General features: G+C 46.4%; 1 protein-coding gene across 2 annotated transcripts; it reads right to left on the reverse strand.

The window, feature by feature from the left end:
* Nucleotides 1-226: 226 nt before the first annotated feature.
* GLRX (glutaredoxin) lies at nucleotides 227-9572 on the reverse strand. Of its 2 annotated transcripts, none has more exons than XM_024746982.1 (3): nucleotides 9294-9572; nucleotides 3157-3276; nucleotides 227-1563 (listed from the first exon to the last, which is right to left on the reverse strand). In XM_024746982.1, exons 1-2 carry the CDS (start codon nucleotides 9498-9500, stop codon nucleotides 3163-3165), a joined length of 321 nt encoding a protein of 106 aa, XP_024602750.1. In that variant the 5' UTR covers nucleotides 9501-9572; the 3' UTR covers nucleotides 227-1563; nucleotides 3157-3162. The 2 variants fall into 2 exon arrangements, with proteins under 2 accessions (XP_024602750.1, XP_024602751.1); XM_024746983.1 differs by having other exon boundaries at nucleotides 227-1566.
* Between the last annotated feature and the right edge of the window lie 14008 nt (nucleotides 9573-23580).

The following is a 23580-nucleotide window of genomic DNA, read 5'->3' on the forward strand; positions in this document are numbered from 1 at the left end:
ATGTGGTATGAAAAAGACTATTACTGAATCCCAAACATTATTCAATAGGCTAGTGTTGACATATTCAAATTATGAAATTTACAAAATTACACCAACCGTTTATACTCAATGAAGGACAATAGCATGTGCCTGCAGGGGATGAACATGAAAAAATTTTAAATTGGTATATTCTGCAATAATCACATTCCTTAAGGTCTTGAGAACGTAGAAAAGAATTGGACAATAATCACTGTGTGATCCATGGGTACTTCTTTATTAGAGAAGAAATTAACCATTCATACCAGAGACTACAGAGGGAAATTAACTTAATCTTGCAATTCTAGAATAACTTTCACAATAAGGAATTCTTAAGTTTTCATAGAGTGAGGGGGAAAGAAAAAATCATTTAGAACAGAGTTTCCCAAATTTGGCTACTTTCACAGACATATTCTTGGAGGTGGGGATACAAGTTTTCTATGTAACATTTAAAATTTTATGTTTTACTTTTTTTTTTTTTTTGCTGTATGCGGGCCTCTCACTGTTGTGGCCTCTCCCGTTGAGGAGCACAGGCTCCGGACGTGCAGGCTCAGTGGCCTTGGCTCACGGGCCCAGCCGCTCCGCGGCATGTGGGATCTTCCCAGACCGGGGCACGAACCCGTGTCCCCTGCATCGGCAGGCGGACTCAACCACTTGCCACCAGGGAAGCCCTTATGTTTTACTTTTGCTTATAAACAAATTAATACACACTTGTTCAGGATTCCCTGGACAACCATGTTACATAACAGAGTGTTGCCACGTGATCGTAGCATCTGCATTTATACCTCTGATCCCTGTGGCCCAAAATGAAGACCAACTGTGCTTAACTTTTCAGTGGCGTCTCTCAGACTGCGTGCTCAGACCCTTCCCGGAATTGTTGAATATTTCCTATGAGGTCTATGAGTTGTCACGGTTCAGAAAACTGGTTCACGGCAGTGATTCTCACAGTAGGAGGGGGTAGGAGGTGGGGTGGGGATGGTGGCTAGGGAGATACCCTTTGAAAAAGCATATTCAGAATATCTATTGATTTCATAATACACATTCTATAAAGTCAAACTCAACAAAATAATCTTTGGACAGTAGCAGAAAACCAACTATAGATTCAACCCAGGAGGTCTGGGATATACTTGGTTGAGAAACACTGGTGTTGAGGTAGAGGAGCCCCAGCATGTGGAGAACACGTAGTAAGGAACATGTGCCAAAGAGAAGGAACATCTTTTGGGTCAGTGAGTGAATCCTAAGCATATCTTGTCGTTTTGGAAACCAAAGGGCCAATCCACAAGAAACCTGAGACACCCATCGAACTTCTCAGACCTGTTGTTTTGGACAAGTTGGTCCCCTTTTAATACTGAGTCAAAAGAAGAAAAAGCTGTTTTTTGCCCCCAAAATGCCCCTCACCCATTTTATTTGCGTTAACATATTTCAAACGTTTAAGTAAACAGTTGCTGTAGCTGGGTAAACGTAGCCCCAGGTCCATCCATCAGGAAGTGCTGTCGTTATCTGCAATGCCATCCAGCTCTCAAGGGGGATATCAGCCTGGGGTCTGCTCTGCTAGGAAAAAATACAAAGAATTGGATTTTCTTGGAAAAGATCAATTCCTCTCATTTCCCTTTCATTACCAGAACATTTACTCTTGCTGTTTAAGCATAATCGGTTACAGATGGCCTTGAGATGCAAGTTGCCAGTAGAATACTGAAAGTATAATATACTGAAGGACAATGCAGATAAAGAGACCTGGGGAATATGGCGGACTCTAGTGCCCATGCCAACATAGAGGTAGCTGGAGAAATGGTGTTTCCCACCTTCCCAGGAAAGTTTTAAGTTTTCTTTCATTCTCATCTAAGCCTAAATTGCTAAAGAGTGTTCCAGAAAAGGAAACATTTGGTACAGCAGTTAATTGGGTTTTGAGTGCTTTGTGCATGGGGTGAGGCCAGAAAGCTAACCCAAACAGACACAGTGTTTATTTGAGGGGATGATGTTGTAGAATTGTGATTAAAAGTTTATAACATTGACTATTTTATTTCAAGGGATTCAGTTGCATTTTTCAGACTTTGTTTTGTCACTTCCTGTTACTATTCTGAGTAACCACCGCAAATTATACGTACTCATTGCTCAAGGGTTAATTATTAATTAGTGGGCAATAAATACTCTTCAAAGAACATTTTAATTTGAACCCCTTTCTCCTTTGGCTAAAACAGAGTCTTTCCACGTGTGAGTCAGTGCAATTGGCCTGCTTAGAAGCTAGCTTGCACTAACAAGAGCTGCGGGGAGGGGAGTCCATCAGACCCCAAAGGTATCTTGCTTCCTTTCTGAAGAATTCATCACCCTGTGGTTTTCCATTCAGTCAAAGATCTCCTTTAGGTTACAATTTTAGAAAACTCTGTTTTGTCATTTGGGAAGCCAATTAGATTGCATGGATTTGCAGGGTGAACACAGGTAAAGCAAAACTTACCTTGATTTCACATTGCACTTAGAATAATCTAGGTTGCTTCCCATGGCCTTGTGCTCTGGTCCTTGCCCACATTTGTTACTACTTTTCCTTCTTTCTGTGCTTCACTCAGTCTGATCTGTCTTGCTTTCAGTTCCTTGAATATTCCATACTTGTCACCTCAGGGCCTTTGTACTCGCTATTATTCCTTCTGCCCGAAAAGCCCTTCTGCTTCATCTGTACATGGCCGTCTCCCTGTTGTCAATCAGGTCTCAGCTCAACCAGCCCCTCTGAAAAAGGCCTTCCCTTACTACATTAGCTTAATTTGCTACCCATCCCCCTGCCATGTTCTATCAAATTATTCATTTGTTTCAGGAATTTACTTGTTTTGGATCGGTCTACCTCTCTAGAATATAAGTTCCATGTTATCTTTTTGTTCATCTCTGTATTCCCAGTGCCTCGTACAGTGTCTGGCACATAGTAAGTGCTAAATAAATATTTGTTAAATGAAGGTTGAGTGAAAAGCTTTCCTCCCATTGATGAAATTAACCCATTTGTAAAATGGGAAACTCATACATGACATCACAGTTCCTCAAATCACCCCTGATCATTCTTTCCCTATCCAGAGTGCCTTCCTAGATCGTAATAAAATGTGGCGGTACAATTCCACCATCTCCCAGTGTTCCTGGCCCAGTGTCCCACCTGTCACTCACCTATAATTATTGTAGAGCTCCAATTTGCTTTAGCCTTGTCAACAGCTCCCCTTTCTCATGCATATTTACTAGATCATTGCATCCACCTATGCACTCTTGACCGATGAAGACCCGAGGTACCTAAAAAAGCAAACAAGCCAGGACATTTAGAGAACATCATTATTAGATTAGACATTTTATCCTTCCTCTAAATATTTCCCATGATCCAAAGCTTTTCAGATCACTTCACAACCTCCTCATGTATACCCTTTCAGGGCGGAACTTTATTATACACATAAAATTATTCATTCAAGAACCTTCTTAAGCTAAGATGCTTTTCAAATAGAATGTTCTGTGTGTGTGAGATTGTCTAACTTGTCAAAGGGATTTAAAAATTTTACTCTATGTTTCAGGGAAAGAGTTTTGGTTGGCCGCAGCTGGACCACCCTGATTGAATTCTGGTTTCTCTACAGCTGGGACCACACCTGAGCCCTTAAGCTGAGCCATGGCAACCAGGAAGGAGTCTGTCTCTAAGTACAGCTGGAAAAGTATTTGCATCAGTTCTCTGTCTCTGATTTTAGACTCACAGTTTATTAGAGTTGTCTCTCTCATCTGTGAGCTCTGTCCTCAGCTGGGGAAGGGGTGGTAGTGTCTGAATCTCCTTCTCTGATACCTGGCCCATCATAAGATGTTTAAGTGCTGCAGCCCTGGGAGCAAGGGCATGCATCTGCTTTGGTTTCACACCTGGCATGGGTGGGTGGCCCAGGGTCAGCCAGGCTGACACAGTCATTCTACCTGCTGAACATGTTCATCTTGAGTCACACTCAGGCTCCCTCCCTGCTGCTAGGTAAGGCGTGTTCCAGGGTTCTAGACGGCTCTTGGAAGGAGGAGAGGAGGAAGTCTTTTCACTGTGGCTCAGGCAAATTCCAGGCCAGGGATGTTACAGAAAGGCTGACTGGCAGTGAAGAAACAACCACAATGCGGGTACCCTGAGTGGTCAGGAGCAAGCAGGTCCTCTCCCAGAACACTAGGAACATACCAGAAGGGGCAGGAGAGGTGAAAGACAGAAGGCGGCAAGAATATTTTCAAAGCTTTTGACTTTCCTCAGAAGGCATAGTAATTCAGATGCATTTTTAAATTGAGGTATAGTTGATGTACAATATAAGTTTCAGGTGTACAACACAGTGATTCACAATTTTTATAAATTATATTCCACTTATTATAAAATATTGGCTATATTCTCTGTGTTATACAACATATTCTTGTCGCTTATTTTATATATAATAGTTTGTACCTCTTAATCTCCTACCCCTGTATTGCCCCTCTTCCCTTCCCTCTCTCCACTGGTAACCACTGATTTGTTCTCTATATCTGTGAGTCTGCTGCTTTTTTGTTATATTCACTAATTTGTTGTATTTTTTCAGATTCCACATATAAGTGATATTATACAGTATTTGTCTTTCTCTGTCTGAATTATTTCACTTAGCATAATACCCTCTAGGTCCATCCATGTTGTTGCAAATGGCATTATTTCGTTCTTTTTTATGGCTGAGTAATATTCCATTATATATATATATATATATATATATATACACACACCCCATCTTCTTTATCCATTCATCTGTTGATGGACACTTAGGTGACTTCCATATCTTGGAAACTGTCAATAATGCTGCTATGAACATTGGGGTGCATGTTCAGATGAAATTTTTTTTATAAAGTGTGAGAGTTGAGAAAAAGGGCAGGATTATTTCAGGTAAGTCCTTACCTTATTTTTATTAAGAAGGGGGTCTGAGTGGAAGTAGGCTTTAAAAATTAAGGCCCCCAATTGAAAGACTCCTACACTCCATTGCCATGGCTATATCCTATGTCCCAAGAGTGGGGAAGAGCACACAGGACTGTGTTCTGGCGAGAAAGCCTGGTAATGTCCACCTCAGTCACAGAAGGTGACGCCTGTCCCACCTGCAGTGCACGCCTGTGTGGGGACTTTGCAAATGGAAGCACCACCCAGGCAGCACTGCTTTTTTACTAGCTGAAAGAATATGCAGAAATATGAGGTCAGAAACCTAACTTTCCCCCCTGGATCTGGCCATTTTAGGGAAAATAAAGCACCTCTCAAATTGCTGGGGGCCTTTTGGCTTCTATCTCCCCAGGAACAGTTGGCTGTGGTCAGTTGCAATGGTAAATAAAACAGAATCCTAATGTAATTCTAATGTAATTCTAATACAGGGCTCCTTCTGTTGAAGCCATTACCTAAATGAGTAAAACTCATCTGAGCTTTAAATAAGGACGAGATGTATTCATTCTTGAACTTCTGTCAATTCTGTTATTTTCAGAAAGAATTGAGCAATGGTCACTCCTCTTGCCACTTGCCACATCTCCACCTTTGGCCAGGGTGCTGGCCCAGGGGGTTTGAGTTCAGTTATTTGGAGAGAAGGCCCTGAGGAGAAAGGAGTCTTTTCCTCAGATAGCTGTTCTCAAACTTGAACCCTGCATCAGAACTGCAGAGGGCTTGTTAAAACATAGGTTTCTACTCCTTCCCCACACATTTCTGATACAGGAGATCCAGGCTGGGGCTCAAGAATTTGCATTTTGACAAGTTCCCAGGTAATGCTGACTCTCAGCGGTCACATCTGCAAACCACTGGTTGGCACTGATAGTGGTTCATTCCTCCTGCGGGAACTGAGGCTTTGGGAACACACAGCTCTGCGGCAGCCCCCAGCCACCTGAGGCAGGCCCTGAAACATGATCAGGGCGGACTTCTGTGCAGACCATCTGGCACGCAAGCTGGCTTGCCTGAGAGCTGAAAGGCCCCGTTGCCCTCACACCCACCCTCTAGGCTAGGCAACAGTTGGCTGTGGTCAGTGTGATCAGTTGGCAGCAGGACAGTGTGGGAGGCTGTGGTGACAAAACAGGAAGCTGTTGATGCAGCTGAGAAAGGGAGACTCGTCCTCCGTGCCCTCCCCTCCTGGCCCATCCGCCTCTTCGGAGGAACTTGAGTCTGTTACTGCCAGGAAGCAGAGAGCTGCCACCGTAAAAGCAAGCTTGGGAATTCTGGGGCCTTTCCTCTCCCGGAGCTTTCTCCAGCCCCAGCTTCAGCTAGGTGGCATCTCCTGCACTCTGGTGTTACTCAGAGGCTCCCAACACTCTGCAGCACCTCCTTGGCTACTCCCTGGTACAAGCCACCATCTTTTCTCATCTGAATTACTGCTCTAGCCTCCAGAGGTCTCCCAGCTTCAACCCTCACCCTGGCCTTCCTGTAGTCTCTTTCCCCACAGCCACTGGAGCGACCCTTTCAAAATCAAGTCAGATAGGGTTATTCCTCTGCTCAAAACCCTTCGGTGGCATCTCATCTCCCGTCACAAGCACACTCCGTGTGATAGCTTGAAAGGCCTCGCCAACCTATACCGCGTGATCTCTTGGACCTCATCTCCTCCTGACTCATAATGTTCCACCCATGGAGGCCTCCTTGCCAGGCATACTTCTACCCCAGGACGTTAGCACTTGCTGTTCCCACTGCATGAAATGCCCTACCCCTACATTTCTGCATGCCTTGCTCCCTCACTCCCTTGAGATCTACTAAAATCAGTGAGGCCCTGATGACTCCATTTAAAACCGTACCTTGCTGCCTACAGCCCACCTGCCTTTCCTGCCTGTTTTTTTCTCCATAGCACACATCACTTACCGCCTTCCAACATACTATTTTATTAATTGCATTTACTAGAACGTAAGTTCCACAAAGGCAGTCATTTTTGTTTGTTCTGTTCATGGCAGTATTTCCAATGTCCAGAAAAGTGCCTAGTGTAGTAGTAGGTGCTTAAAAATATTTGTTGTATCTAGCAGAATTATCCTTCAAAACCAAAGGAGAAAAAGACTTTCTCAAACAAACAAAAATTGAGGGAATTTGTTGCCCAAAGATCTGTCTCGTAAGGAACATTCAAAGACGTTCTTCAGAGAAAAGGAAAATGATAGAGGCCAGAAACTTGGATTTACATAAAGAAAGAACATCAGGAAAAGGAATAAGTGAATGCACTGATCTAGCAGCTGTGGCTATGGCGAAACCAGAACCAGTTTCTCCAGTACATGGCCTGATAGAAGGCCTACGTCTCTGTAATCAATCAAGTCTTGCTGGGCTCCTACTATTTGCACAGCACACAGGCATCCCAGGATAAGCAAGATAGCAACAGCTCTCAAGGTTTCCAGTCTCTTCTAATAGAAACCCTTCACTGTTCGGGATCATGAAGTATACAACTTCAAAGGGTTTGTTTTTCCCCTTGGAGGAATGTCATTCAGGACTCAAGAACCTGTGAAAAGTATTCTGAAAAATTCAAAAACAAACTTAAAAGACCACTAGAAGAAAAAGTGTTGCTTTACAATGAATTGAAAAAACAGGTGTTGAATGAATGCGTGAAGTGGTTTGTTTTTCCTGCTAGAGAATAGGTGCTGCCGGGCTGAAAGATGTAGCTCCCAAACCTGGTTGCAAATTAGAATTACCTTTTTATTTTTTTGACAGGAGATAAACTCTATTTTCACTTCCAGAGTTTTTGAGGTATAACTGACAGATAAATTATGTGTGTATTTAAGGTGTACAATGTCATGGTCTGATACACATATACTACATTAAGAAATGGTTACCACAATCAAGTTAATTAACATACCCATAACCTCACAGCTACCATGTGCAGGTGTGTGTGGTGAGAACACTTGAGATCTAATCTCGTAGCAAACTGCAAGCATACGATACAGTATTACTAACTATAGTCACCATGCTGGACGTTACATCCCCAGAACTTATTCATCTTATAACTCAATGTTTGTATCCATGTCCTAGGGATCTTTAAAACTACTGATGCCTAGCTGCCACCTCCCATACTGTGATTTAATTGGCATGCGGTGTGACTTGGGCATTGGGAATTTTTTTTGAAAGCTCTTCAGGTGATTCTAATGAGCAGCAACATTTGGGAACCGCTGGTCCAGAGGGATGCCTCACAGCGGGGTCCACAGGCGTACTTACACTGCCCTTTCCCTCCTTCCAGAGACGAGGGTCCTCAGCTCACAGCAGGGGCCCTGGAAGCAATGGGGGTAGCGTGTTTTGCCTCTTTCTGCACCAGAAGGCTGATTTCTGACTGGAGAGGCGGGAAGAACAGCCTCCCAGGCTTTACACTGAGAAGCCAGAAAGAACACGGTAAGTCAAACTAAACCTGAGCTAGGATATGTGCTTCTGCAAACGCTGTGTCCTAGAATGTGCGCCCTGAAAGGGAGTTTGGGTGATCTGGTGGGACAGAACTTACCACCATGCCCCCGCCCCAGCACCTGAACTGATGCTGGGGATCTGGTCGGCTGGCTATCTCACTGGGAAGCCATGGGTGCTGAGGAAGAGGAAGGCTGTTCACATAAAGGACAGCGGTTCTTAGGGTCCCACTGTCTACTTATAGCAAGAAGGGTTGTAGTGGTCACCTCCTCCAGTCTGGTGCTGCAGCCAGGAGGTCCCTGAGAGTCACAGAGCTGGTGACTTACCAGGATCACACAGCAAACCATTGTGAGAGCCATCCGGAGCTCTGGCCTCTGGACTCCCTAACAGGCCTGGAAACATCCCATCATTTAGATTAAGGAGCAATAATGAGCCGTTAGATTTTTCCAGAGGGAGGAGTTAGATAAGATAGGGAAGAATGAGCGATTTAGATGAAGGTTAAAGAGAGCCTAGAGAAAAGATGGAAGGACAGCAAATCCCACTTGGCCCTGTGAACGCGGAGTGCACGCGATTCTTGCACCGATCACACATGGCCCCTGCATCCCTCCTTCCACCCCAGCCCTGCAAGCGCAGACTGTCAGTGCTTAAAACAAAGAGTCCAGATAGTTCCTCAGTGACTCCTGGGCAGCTGCTGGGCCCGCTGCCCCTGACGCCCAACACAGTCAGCTGTGCTCCCTCCTCTGATCTGAGCACCGTTGGCCGAAGTCCAGCCGTCCATTCAAGGAAGCAGTGTCCTCTCTCAGGCGCCCTCCCCCACCTGCACAGCCCTCCAGCCGCCTGGAGTGACAGACAGAACCTTAGCGGTGTCCTAGAGAAAGGCACAGGCGTACCACGTTCACAGCCCCGACAAGAAAAAGGAATCTGGGAGCCTCCTCCCCAGCCTTTTAGAAGGAAACCCCAGGCTCACCGTTCTGGCTCCGGTGAGCTGTTGCAAATAATCTTGAATCTCGTTGGTGTCACTGCGGGCTGTGATATCGACAAATTCCAAAAGCCCTTGTTTGAAGGGCAAGTGGCTGAGGAGCTCCTGGGCCCTACGGCTGTAGGGGCAGGTGGGCTTGATGAACACAACTACCTTCCCAGGCTGGATTTTGCTGTTCACAAATGCTTGAGCCATGCTCACAGGCTGCTATCTCCTGGGGAGGAAACCTCGATTGCAGGTATCGCTGGGGAGAAAAGCGGGGCCTTGGCCAGCTGGCTCTTATTTAAAGGAACCTCCCTGGAGGAGGAGTTTGCCCGGTAGCGCGCTCGATTTTTAAAGGGCCAGTCCTGAAGTCATTTCAGTCTGGAGTGATTCAGCAGCTAGAGCTTCGGAGGAACGCCCGCTGGTATGTCATCATCAGTAGCTATGTCCAGGGTGTCATTGTCCTCAGCCCTTTCAGGAGCGCCCGCTCTTGGGAAGGGAACAGAGTCTTGTCACTCTCTGGGGAAGCAGAAAGCGTGCAGCCCAGCCCCAGGGAGGGGGCGGAGAAGGCAGAGTCAAACCTTTGTTGTCTCAGACACAGTTTTTAAAAACACATGCAAACAGAATCATTCAAGAAACAGAATGCGCTGAAATCTCTTTAGAAGGAGTGAAATTCAGATGGTGACTTTGTGTCCCGTCTTGCTTGGCCTGCACTGTTTGTCGTGGTCACTGTTAGTGGAATTAGTTCCCCACTTTTAAACATCTGGAGATTTCACAAAAGAATCTGGACCCGCGACCTCTCTCTGAAAAGTCAGGTCGTCTTCATTTGTGGCAGCAGCTGGGGCTGAGGAGTTGTTCTTTGGGTAGGGCAGACAGCGGCTCAGGTATGCCACTACATTTGAGTTTGTGACCCTTGAACTGCACTTTAGCATGGAAGTGAATTCCAACACAAACCCAAATTTCAAACTGCAGGTCCAATGAAGGTCTTTTTCTCTGTTTGACCCTTTGTGTGTGACCCTTGGTTTTCACTGTTGTGAGTCTAAGGGGTGTAATAACCCACTTCTCACATTCACCTGAGTGTGGTAAGACGCTTAGGACCTGATGCTCTTCCCTGTGGTGCCCACGCTCCCAAGTGGGGCGAGCGAAGTCTTTTATTCTAGGGCCAGTTCTGACCCCTCCATGTGCAGTAAGTTAAACAAAGCAAGGAAAAAAGGAAAACCACCTCCTTGAAAAGGGAACTATCCTTTTCCCCAGGAGGTTTTCCACTGAAACTAGGGCCCAAGCTGGAGCTGCACACCTTCACTGATTGTCACGTCAGAATCCCAAGCATAGCATGATTGAGAGAAGGGAAGAAAATTGACTCCTGGAAGCAGCTCTAATTATTACTAAAATTAAATGGCAAAGCAAGAATCCCAGATTCTGAGTCACAGAGAGGCACTAAGATACGAGATCTCTGGCACCAGAAAGAATGTGCTGGGGCGGGAGGCCTGAGGTGATGGGTCCACTCAGTCTTGGGACTTGCAGCTTCATTTTCTCCCGAATAAGCTCCTGGCAGAGTCTTTGTTGTCTCTCTTCGTTTCGTCCTTTCGCTCAGACTCCTGTGGCCGGGCCCCTCGCTGAAGGGTTCTTTTTCCTCAGCATGTGACTCTGGTCAAGTCTCTGCCTTGTTACAAACCACCACCACCACCTTCCATCTCCTTGACCCTGCTTTCCTGCCCTTCCCGAAAAGCCAAGTCTCATAGGACTTGCTGTTATGTTTGCCATCTGAACTTGACCCACCTCCCATCCTCTCCTCACCTCAGTGCAGTCTGACCTCCTTCTCAACCGTTCTGCTGAAACTCCTTTGGCCAACGTCAATCATGACCACCACGTTGCTAAATCACCTTGCAGCCAGCTGTCCTGCCTGAGACTAACCCAGAAGTGTGGGTGTGGAGTTTCTGATAAACTGGTGGAGTGAAACTCCCAAAGGATCTGTTTGAATAGGGTCCCTGGAGGGTTGGGTACCTGGGGCAGAGATCAGGGTGCAGGAGGAGAGGGCTTCTGTTGTCTGCCCTACAGCTGAGGCCCAGGGACTGGTGTCTGAAGCCTTAGGACAGATGGCCATGGGACACAGCTGAAAAGGGCCTTTTCATGAGACTTGGAACAAAAACAGATGGCAAAGAGGGGGAGTCTTCTCCACTTTTCAGAAAATGCCGTGGCTTCACTTCAGTGGAGAATTCAAAGCATAGAATACTCTGTTGCGTTAACATCATGAAAGTTTATAGCTTTGGCACATCAGGAGATGGAACCATGGATCTCGGGGGTATTTCAGGGTGGGCAGCCACCATGGGGCCTGCCGTCCTGGAGTGCTGTGGACATCAAGAGGGGGTGTGTGTGGAAGAGACATGAGGACTCTTCTTGGGCTTGTGCACCCCCCAGGCACTCCCAGAAATACTGGGAAGCAAGGACTTTTTTCAAGGCAGTGGAGGTCCTGCTCTGCAAATAGTTGGCAACAAGCTAGTGATCCATGTGAAATGTGAAATACGGGCTATTACTATTAATGCGATCTCATTTGTACCGCAGGCTGTTGAGGGCTGGGACAATCTGGCCACAAATGAGCATTTTTCAGGCTCTTTTGCTTACTTGCCCGCTTTGCAGGATTTGACCCCATAGATCACTGTCTCTCCATTTCCCCTCCTCCCACCAGCTCTCTTGTTCCCAATGTCCTTTGCAGCTTGATCTCTTTCTCCTTCCTGTGTCTCTGGGTATTCTGTCTCAGCCTCTTCCTCAGTTTTGCCTGCACATGGGGTATATGCTGGGGCTTGGTCCTCTTCTCACTCTGTGTACACCCTCTTTGAAAGATTTTGTCTGCACACGTGGCTCCAGAAAGGTGGCTATCATCTTTTTGTTGATGAGCTCCACATTTATTTTTCTCATCCAGAACTCTTTCCTAAGCCTCAGGAATTGATAGTTCATTGCCTACTGAGAAGACCCACTTGGGGTTCCTCAGGCATCTCAGCCTCTGTGTGACCAAAATGGAAGGCAACCTCCTGTCTCTTCCATCCCTGCTTATCCTCCCGGGAGTACTGTCGTCTGTCCATCAGCCAGGGCAGGAACCTGGGAGGCATCTTGACTCCTGCTTCTTCCCCTGCTCCCTGCTTTCTATTTATGCAGAGTGACCAAACTCTAACAATTTTGCCTCCTAAGTAGCTCCCCAGTCTGATGGCCCCTGCCTTGGGCCAGCCCTCATCAGTTCTTTGCTAGATCTTGTTAGAATCTCCACCTTGACCTCACTGCCTGGCCTGACACGGCTGCTGGGATGATCTTTACGTATGTACATCCTGTCACGTTCTCTCTTTTTCTTAGGAAACTTCCATTTTTCTCCAGGATAAACTCCAGATTCCCTAGTGGGAATATGGCCCTGTGTGATTGGTCCTCCCTGCCTTAGCCATGTCACTGCCTTTGCCCCACATTTCTCCTTTATCCCACAGCTATCTCGAGTCTGAGCCTTTGCACCTGCTCCCCTCTCTGTCCATGGTGCCCCGGCCCCCATTTCTGTGTGGTGGACTCCTGCTGGTCCAACACGACCCAGATCATAGCTTGACTCCTCTAGGAAGTACCCCTGAACACAGATCTCTTTTCCCTACTGGGTTGGGTGCCCCTCAGCTGAGCTCACATAACATGCTGTACTCTGACTCATTTCATTTCATTGTTCTTTTTTACTCTTTTTCTGTCATCTACAGTGAGCTCCCTGAGGGCAGGGAAAGAGCTTTTATCCCTGTATTACCAGAGGCCAGATGCACGCTGGTCCTTATCCATCCACCCATGCATCCACCCTACAAACATGAATCAGCGCCTCTGGGCCAGACACAAAGATCACATGCAGCCCCAGCCCTTAGGACTTTATAGTCTAGGGGAGACAATACAGACATGGAAAATGAACCCAGTGTTATAAAGTATTCTAGGTAGTATAATAGAAGTATGTGTGGGAATGAGGGTGACCAAAAGAGACTGGTCATTCCCGCCTGGAGGGTGCTTAGGGAAAGGTAGACAGAGATGAGCTAGGCTGAATCTTGAGAGAGGAGATGTTTTGGAGTCTACAAGGTAGGGAAGTGCACTTCAGGCAGAGGGAACAGGAAGTGCAAGAACGACATAGAGGGCACTTGGTGTTAAGTGTAGTCACGTGTGAATAGAGCATTAAGGGTTCGAGGTGGGGAGAGAGGAGAGAGACAGCTGGAGAGCAGGCGGATCATGGGTGTCTTTTACCAAACTGAAGACTAAGGACTTTACATATAGGCAGTGAGGGGCAGTAATAGATATATTTTAGGCACGAGTAGATTTGCAGTTCAATGTTTGATGAAGTCAGCATGTTGTGACATCTTCCATTTAGCACAGTGAGTGGCTAAATGCCATTTGACCACAGAAGGAGTGGTAGGGATGCTTTGAAGCAGGTAAGCATTTAGGGTCCTTCAAGGCTCACCCTGGGACTGGTGCTGGCTTCCACAAGGCTTGGAGTGTGCAGAAGGGCAGCTCAGTGGGTGATGGGCTGCCGGTGTTCTGAGCTGCCCTCAAGACCTCTAGACTCATCATGGCTGCCCTTGGCCCTGTCTACATGCACCTGCAGGAGTTCAGGTGAATGAACCACGTTGCCAGCAACCCTTTCCAGCCTCAGACACATGAAGATTCTGGTGTGTGGCTGTGCCCGTTTTCAGAGTCTATCTTGTTTGATGCTCTCTCTCTGGATCTCTCTAGATTTGACCACAGAGCACCAATCTGACTCTCACTGTAGACTCTAACTCCAGTTTGACCTCAGGAGACACTGATGCTGACTCTAACTGTGGTCCCTCACCTTCTACCGCTGAGGGCGGCTGCTCGGTGCTGAACTCAGAAACACTACAGCTCCCACTTACTACGGACCTACTGTGTGCCAGGCTCAGTGCTAGGAGCTTTACATACATCATCTCTAATCCTCACAGCGACTTTGAAAGGTAGATACTTTGGATCCCAAACTGACTAGAGGAATAAGGAGAGAGGGTCCCTGACTTGAAGGACTTGAAGTTCAACCAAGGTCAGGAGTAGAGGCTGCTTTCCAATAGGCTCCACCATATACTTGGGAAGTCTCTCCAAAAGTTGCCACCTTTTCTAAGATCCAGGCTCAGTTCGATATAGCACGTCACCCACTGATACTGGTGCCTTGAGAGTCCCTGGGACCCACTGAGGTTTCTTGCTATCATTTGAGCTCAAGACTGTATCCTTTACCTTTCCAAGTGTTTCACCACGTGCAGCTCTTACTCTTTCTGTTGGCTTCATGGGAGGGCTTTCTCTTGAGCTCTCCTCAACCGAATCATGTCAGGCAAACCAAACTGAGCCGTTTATTAGGAATCTCTTTATTAGGGACGGCAGGAAGGAAGTGGCATTATGTTTCTCTCTTTTCCCAACTCTTGGTGCCGAGGTAGGATATTTCACAGGGCATCTGGCCTGTCTCCTTTGGGATGGTTGTGATTGGGGAAAGATGAAAGGGGAAGGATTCCCCTTGGGCTGTGACTTGGATTCCCTCTAAGGGGTTCTAGGGTACTTTGAGAGAAAGCACATAGATTTAGACTTCAGAGCATCGTAGAAACAAGCAAAAGATGATAACTCCTGCTTTTATAGCCCCAGCCTCTAACCGGGTTTATCAGCTTGGATATTTTAGGTAGAAAGAAACAAAATACCCAGTTTAAACCAGTTTTCATTAGAGGGTTGATTTTCTTGGCTATCAGGAAGTTGGAGGTAGGAGGCAGGCTCAGAGGCTCAGGGATCCAGGGCTCTGGGTGGGTGTATCTGAGATTGTCGTGGTCCTCCCCTCATGGCTGCAGGTTGCCTGCAGCTGGTCCAAACATCCGTCCTCACATAACTGTGTTCAAAGGTAGGAGGAAGAGGGTGGCCCCGGCAGGGGCCTACACAGGTAGAGCATCCCTCCTCCATGCCTTCCCCTCAGCACACTCCCCTTATACTTCCTGGGCTGGAACTGGTTCACGTACCCTCCCCAAGGTTAGGGGCTCTCTCCCCTAAGCCCACTGATGTGTGCTTGATACCTGAGTTCTCTGGGCCAGCACAAAGAGACAGCACAGCTGTTGGATAATCGACCCGCCTTACTCTCTTGTCATACGTGGCACTCTGATTTTATCGACTAACACCCACCTTTCACCATCAAGAGCAGGGGTCTGCTTTTCACTGGTGCCTCCTTCCCAAGGTAGCTACATCGGAGGTGAAGGGATTTTCTGGACTAGTCCATCATTCCTGTATGTGCTAGGATGCCTTTGGCTGTAAGGAACAGAAACCCCAACTCAAACTGGCTTAAATAATAATATTCAAAAAAAAAAACAAAAGTCTGAAGTAGTGCAGCTTCGGGGCTGGCACAGTTGATAGGCCTCAGCTCCATTCCCCTGCCCTTGTCCACGTGATGGCTTCACCCTCAGCCTGGCGGTGGAATCCCTCATCTCTGTGAACAGCAGTGTCCAGGGGAAGTGAGAGAGGGTCACTTCTGAAGATTTCCCAAACCTCACCTGGTGGTGTTGGTCTGCTTTGCCTCACAAGCTCATTCCTGACACACATTAGCCCATGGAATGACCACACTTTTGGAGAGAGTAGGCCCATGCCTGGAGTGGAGACAGTTTAGCCTCTCCTGAGGGAGGGGGCCATGTTGGGGAGGACTGGACTCCTGGGCAAAGCTGGGAGGAGGAAGGGGAACACGGACGTGGGAGAGGCAACCACCAGCTCCCAGGACAAACTTCTTGGAAGCAGAGAGCCGCCAGCAGGGACTTTATCTTGTTTAGTCAAACGAAGCTGAAAACACTGAAATAAAGGATGACAGCTTCTGCTGTCGAATAGATGGTTGTATCCACTTTTTTGACGCAATGCCTTCCAAGCCTAAATGTATTCAGTGGTTTCAGATCTGTCACTTCCTTCTTTCCGAAGGCAGGTTATCAAAATGATATTTATCTGATAAGTATCCCCTCTGTATACCTACCGTTTGCAGGTAGGAAAGCAGCCCCTGGCAGGTTTGGAGGCTGTCCAAGGCCCTCCAGCGATAGACTTGGGATTCAAGCCTGGGCATGTCTGAGCCCAAAGCAGGCGCTCTCTGCTTTGCTCTGCCCAGCAAAGCCCCTGGTCTTAGAGGAAGGCCAGCATCAGTCTGGAAGGGGCCTCAAAGGCCACCTACACTAGCCCTGTCGCGTGCTGGCATCCCCGCCAGGGCATTTTTCTGCCGTGCTCGTTCAGCCTGCCCTAGGGCCCCTCCGCAGAACAGGCAGGGATTGGAATCAATGGAAGGAACGCTGGGCATCTCCCACAGAGGGTGGAGCCTGCTCCTGGCTGTGAAGCAAATGCCCACGCCCCACCCGAACACAACTTTCAAGTAGGAGGGAACATTTGATACTTTCATGCGGATTATAGGGCCAGGACGAGGAAGAAAGCAGCAGGTATGTGCAAGGACATCATGTGAGAGACAATCACAGCTTTGCTTGTGACAAAGAGCATAGTGGTTCCAAATGGGAGTGAAGATAAAATCACATTGCCAGGCTTTTCTGAGAGCACACCTGAGCACATTTCTTCTTTCATATTGAAGTCTCTTAGCCGTGTCTCTCCCGCAGCTGGTGGCCTGAGTGCCAACTCGCTCCTTGATTCCACAAAGCTGGTAAAGCCCAGAAAGCTTAACTGGACCTATGGTGAACTCACCCTACGACGCAAATTAGACATTCCTGTTATCATCTAAGTTCTAGTCTAGCTTTTACCCGGATACCTCTTGTTGATACACATCCACTCCCCTGAACAGTCTACAAGCTGGTTTTATTTCTTGCTAATTCCCTTGATGTCAGTACAAAAGAAAACACTGACGAGTGCTCAACTCGGATACCCATCGGTGTGCACTAGTTCAGTAATAATATAGGAATATGATGGAAGACTGTGGAATGTTTTTTTAAGATTTTTCTTTTTGATGTGGACCATTTTTAAAGTCTTTATAGAATTTGTTACAATATTGCTCCTGTTTTATGTTTTGGATTTTTGGCTGTGAGGCATGTGGGATCTTAGCTCCCCAACCAGGGATCAAACCCGCACCCCCTGCATTGGAAGGCGAAGTCTCAATCACTGGACAGCCAGGGAATGTCCCATGAAGAGGCAGACACATGTGAACTGGTTTGGGACAGTCTCTTATTACGATGCAGCAGGATGGCAGCAGTACGCTATCATCACTTGTGTACAAAGAAATGGTATGTTGAGTGGGACTTTCTTTTTGCACTAGAATTGGGAAGGCCAGAGCTGGGGATGAAGAAGGGTAAATACTGCACCTGCTATAGAAAGCCACCAACAGCTGGTGAGACTTCCTTTTCAGGGCTTGCCGAAGGATGACGGGACTGACCCCGTGATCAGCATGCTCTCCCCACCACCTCCCCCGACCCTGGGGGCCTAGAAAAGAATGTTGGGTGTGTTTCCTTTTCCTCCTCCAAGCCAAGTGAGAAGGGCTCCAAGAGAAGCATTCTTAAAGATTGGCAGGTACCTGCAACAAGGGAGACTGGTACCTCACTTGCCAGTTGGTCAGCTGCTCAGGTTGTCAGTACCTTGGTGCCTACCGAGGAGGGCGAAGAGCCTCGGGAGAGATGGCAGGGCCTGGCTCAAAGAAGATGTGTGAGTTTCCCCTGGGGTGAGTGAACACCAGGAAGGGTGACAGCACTGAGCCGTCTTGTTGTAGCAGCAGGAACATGAGGAGGTTGGAAGAAGTTAACCTGCAGCTGGATCTCCCACACTGGGGAAGCTGTGTGGGAGGAACTCTCCCTGAAGACCTTACCTGTGAGCCCCAGAGAGCCTGCATTAGGGTGCTAGCCACTCACAACACATCACCAAGGGCTAGTGCTGGCCAGGGAGCTGTGAGCTGTGACCATTCACAGGGAGTGGACCACAATGTAAGTCACTAAGAGATATTTGCCTTCCTTCCCTCTTGTCCCTCTCAGTCCCCAGCCTTGAAAAAAGATGGGGAGAGATCTCATAGAGCCGATCATGTCCCTCCCGTGTCCACCCCAAGAGCTGGACTGGGTCAGGAGTGAAGGAGTAGATATGCCTGCTGCAGGTTCCCCAGCCAGCAACGGGGGTGGAGTTTGAGCTGATATGAGATTGGATTTTTTTTTTTTTTTTTTTTTTTTTTTTTGTATGGGGGCCCCTCACTTGTGAGGGCACGAATCTGTGTCCCCTGCATCGGCAGGCGGACTCTCAACCACTGCGCCACCAGGGAAGCCCGAGATTGGAATTTTAAACTAAATTATATGAGACTCCTAATAACTAAAGGCAAACAGAAAGCTATGGGATCTGTTCATCTTCTGCCCATCTGGCAGAGAAGGGATATTGGACAGAGCACAGTAGGAAGTCATAGTCAGTGAAAAATAAAAACAGCCCAGGTTAGTTTTTTGCAGCTTCATATATCTGAATATGTATAGACTATCTCTAGAGGGACACACAAGAAATGGAGAGCAGAGACTGACTCTTGGGGGTGACTTGGGGACTGAATGCATCTCAAGGATGAGAGGAAAACCTACTTCCTGCATATCTTTGGGGTGCTTTTTGTTTGCTTGTTGCTATGTACGTGTACGACACAAAATTGGCAGAAGTCATGCCAAAAGCAGTGAGATAGAATAGGAGTGGTGGAAGAAGTGGAGACAGGACCCTTAGATCTCAGAAAAACTTGGCCAAGTTCACCTCTTTAAGGGAACGGGCTCCCACTGAGGTGTAAAACCCAAATTCCTTTCTCCAGCAGGAGCGGGGTACGGGGATGGTAGGGGCTACTCTGCACCCAGGTTGTTCCTGAGAAGCAGAAGATGAGGATGAATCTGGACGCTCACATACAAGCCACATGCTGGAAGCAGCCTGTCCCAATGGCAGCGCACAGAAGAGGGACTGCAGTGCACACAGCCCTCCACCTGCCCGTCCTGCAAGTGCTTGACTAGAAAAACTCAACATGCAAGGATGAGTAATCAAAAAGGAGCCATCACGACATCTGTGTACAGACTGTGCAAGAGGAAAAGTCTGGAAGCAGGAAGAGAGGAAATGTCAACAAAGCATTACAAGTTGTATGTATGAGGGTTTTCCTTGTGGCATTGTTGGTAATAACAACAACCCTAAAACCTAAGAACCACCCAAACACTCATGAATAGGAATTAATTATACAAATCATGGTAACCTATATAACTGATTACTTTGAAGTCATTAAAACATGAGTTATATATGTATGTCCTAATATGGAAAGGTCTTCAAGATATATAATTTAAAGTGATCTAAATAGGCAATATGAGGACATATTACAAAATTCTAATAATACAAGATGGTATTAGTAGACAGTGAAAGCAAAGTTGCTCCTTCACCCCCATTTCCCAGCTGCTTAGATCCTCTCACCAGGAGCAGCCACTGTTCCCAAATACGTGTGCCAGGATATATTAGTGAACTTTTTAAAAAAGTAGGGTCGGAACAGCATGCAATTCCATTTGCATAAAATTTTAAAGTATATATATGTGCAGATGTGTGTATATAAAATATATCATATATATAATGCATAATATGTATATATATATACACACAGTACAGTATATAAAAGCAATATATATTGTTTTTCTGAAAAGCAACTCAGGACCCTATTAATCAATCAATTGATTAATTTCTTCAGTTATCTTTAGGAAAATGACTAGCAATCAGAGGAGGGTAGGGTAACTTGATCAAGTCGGTAGTATTTTATTTTGAAAATATTTTAAAATATAAAACACATTCTCCCTGTAAGAGTTTCAAACAATATAAAAGTATTTAAAGTCACAATGATCACTATTCAGGTGACAGTTTGAGGCCGACCCTGCCAGAAGAAGTAGGATGCCAGCCAAGAACCAGCAAGGACTGGTGGGACACTAGGACCCGGGCAGAAGTGCGGTGGTAAAGCCGTGGAAGGGTGGTGTCCAAGCTGGCCCCTGGCGACACTGGCCTCCTGGAATGCATGTCCTGTGTAGTTCCATCTCACACTGCGTAGGGCTGACCTGTATGTACCAACAGGATAGAGTGAAATGATGTGCATGACTTTTGAGTTAGGACATAAAAGACACTGTGGCTTCTTCCTTGCTCTTTCTTGGATCAGTTACTCTGCCTTACAACTGCCGCAGTGTGAGGACACTCAAGCAGCCCCATGTAGAGGTCCATGAGGCAAAGAACTGAGGTCTCCAGTCAACAGCCATTGAGTGAGCCATCTTGGAAGTGGGTCCTCCAGCCCTGCTTTAGATGACAGCAGCCTCAGCCAACAGCTTGACTGCAATCTTCTGACAGACCCTGAGCCACCTAATTGTCCCTGGACTGTTGACCCTCAAACACTGTGTGAGATAATAAATGCCTGTTGTTTTAGGCAGATAAGTTTTGAGGTAATTTGTTGTTCTGCGATGAAGAACTGATATGAAGGCCTAGGCACCCTGGGCCTCACCCCACATGCAACAGGGGACTTGATAGTCAACTACTCCAGCACCATTTGCAGGTGGGAGTAGGACTTCTGCTAACACAGGGTATGTTCAACCTTCAGCCTAAAGGTCTTCAGAGCTGACATATGGGAAGGAGTGAGGCAGTTTGAGGCGTGTGTGTGGGTGTACAATATGTGGGTATGTGAATAAGTGTTGTTCCCTTGAGCCTTCCATAAAAGAAAAAAGGAGTCTGTTTCATGTGCCCTTTGCCCCCAGGGTGACTATGAATCCTACTTTAGTTATGGGACCTTTTTAGTTTTTTTTTTTAATAGACTTTGTTTTTTTAGAGCAGTTTTAAGTTTACCAAAAAATTTGAGAGGAAGGTACAGAGGTTTCCCATATTCTTCCTGCCTCTACACGTACACAGCCTCCCCCATTATCAACATCCACACCCTTGTGTTACAACTGATGAACCCACATTGACACATCATAATCACACAAAGCCCATAGTTTACACTAGGGTTCTCTCTTGGTGGTGTGCGTTTTACAAGTTTGGACAAATGTATAATGACGTGTATCTACCCTACAGAGTAGTTTCACTGCTCTAGGAATCCTCTGTGCTCTGCTTATTCATTTCTTCCTCCCAAGAAGGAGCTTTTTATTCCATGTTATACCTTCTTCATTGACTCTTTGCCATATGCATGTATCACTTTTATGTTTAATTTTTAAAGCAGTGATTGGGCAGTAAGGGAGTGGAGAAAAGCAGTATAGAGTAGCCTTAAAAGAGCTTCGCCAGGAGAAAGGGGAGTGAGAAAGTGATAGGGCAATAGCTTAAGGAAATAGCAGGGCAGAGAAAAAAGTATCTTTAATATGAGGGAGCGTTGTGTACTTTTTTTTTTTTTTTTTTTAAAGGAAGTTGAGGGAGGAAACTATAGTGAGAGAGTGGATGCTTGCTAGTGCAAGGTCAGAGACAGAGCTGAGGGTAGGGGACAGAGGGCCGGGCAGTGGGGTTAACCTTGGCCAGAAGGAGGGACACATCTTCAGGGGAACGCTGGCGTTGGGGGCCTCATGGGGAGTGGTTCTGGGGCCGAGGATGGGCAAGCCAAGTGGCGGCAGTCAGAAGCCCAAGGGACTCCAGACTGACACATGGCTGAAACAGCAAATGGTGGGCTCCAGGAAGGAGAGGAGGCAAGTGAAGCCAGGAAAAGATGGTGAAAGAACAGAGTGAGGAGGGGTTGACATCAAAATGAAGAAGAAAAACTGGTTCAGTGGCAGAAATTTAAAAAAACAATAATTTTTTTAAAAGCTATGCTCAGTGACAGGAAATTCAGGCTCATAAGCATGCACTCGGTAGATGCTTGGCTGCATGACTAAATATTAGCAGCAATGTCAGAAATGTTGAAACAAAACTATGAACGATTTGCAAACAGCAGTTTCAAGCCTTGCTTGGGAAACACAGCTTTCCTTTGGCTAAAATGACCCCACAACTAAACGCAGTCTGTTTGACCAGGGAGGCGACACTAGAGGGAAGCAAACCACTGAGGCCAATTAGCTACCAATTCATCAACACATTAAATTAATCTCTTCAGATTACCAGCTGTACAGCACTTGCCTCTTACAGAAGTAGAAGCTACGTTCATGCACAACTGGTTCTGAGAAAAATTCCTTATACATGAGCTGAGATGCTAAAGGAAATGAGTCACTTAGGAACAGAGCATCTTTAATGGAAAAAGACAGCTTGTGCCACCCAGAGATAATTGCTGGGCACACGTATATGGAGCTGTCATTTGAAATAACTTGTCCAAAGTGCTTGAGGTAAAACTTAAATGAAGCTGAAACTGGAAAATAAAGTTCTGGGCTGACAGTAACTATTGAACAACATTACCAGAGTGTTAGGAGATGAATCGAGGAAACACCAGTGTCTTAGGTGTTCCACACCCAGGAATCCTCCCTTTCGTTTCTTTCTACCCAGCATCCTTTCCTCATGTAACAACTCTCAGGTTTCATGATTCCTCCATAGGCATGGAGTTCAATTAAAGATAGACAAATGTTCTTCAATGGGCTTCTGATTAATAAATTTGGTCACATCCAAATGATGGAAGAGGACGCAATTGTTAATAATAACAAGGTATCTCTCTATCTCTATCTATATGTGCTGAGGTTTCTAGGGTCTAAAAATCAAAGTGCAGAACCATGTGTATAGGACAATCTCCTTTGTATGAATATAAAAATGTGGGGTAGGGGCTTCCCTGGTGGAGCAGTGGTTGAGAATCTACCTGCTAATGCAGGGGACACGGGTTCGAGCCCTGGTCTGGGAGGATTCCACATGCCACGGAGTAACTAGGCCCGTGAGCCGCAACTACTGAGCCTGTGCGTCTAGAGCCTGTGCTCCGCAACAAGAGAGGCCGCGATAGTGAGAGGCCTGCGCACCGCAGTGAAGAGTGGCCCCCGCCGCTTGCCACAACTAGAGAAAGCCCTCGCACAGAAACGAAGACCCGACAGAGCATTAATTAATAAACTCCTACCCCCAACATCTTCAAAAAAATAAAAAAATGTGGGGTATGAGATTATTTATATGTATGTGTATTTATTATACATGTATTTGTATATGAATGAGATAGATCTAGATACCCTAACATGAAAGATTTCCAAGTGAAAAATATATCAAATTTTAAAGGTTGCAAAATAATATCTATATCTTAAAAAATGATATATGTGCATGGATCCATGTACTGTTTATGATGGATATGTCCAGAAAGGGAGCTGGAAGACTGTGCAGCAAACTGTGGGCATCTGGCCTCTGAGGGGAGAGTGGCTGTGGGAAGGATGGTGCCGGTTTTCAGCTTTGCTCCGTAGACATC

This window comes from Neophocaena asiaeorientalis, unplaced genomic scaffold, assembly GCF_003031525.2.
Source record: "Neophocaena asiaeorientalis asiaeorientalis breed wild unplaced genomic scaffold, Neophocaena_asiaeorientalis_V1.1 scaffold550, whole genome shotgun sequence".
Classification (NCBI taxonomy): Eukaryota; Metazoa; Chordata; class Mammalia; order Artiodactyla; family Phocoenidae; genus Neophocaena; species Neophocaena asiaeorientalis.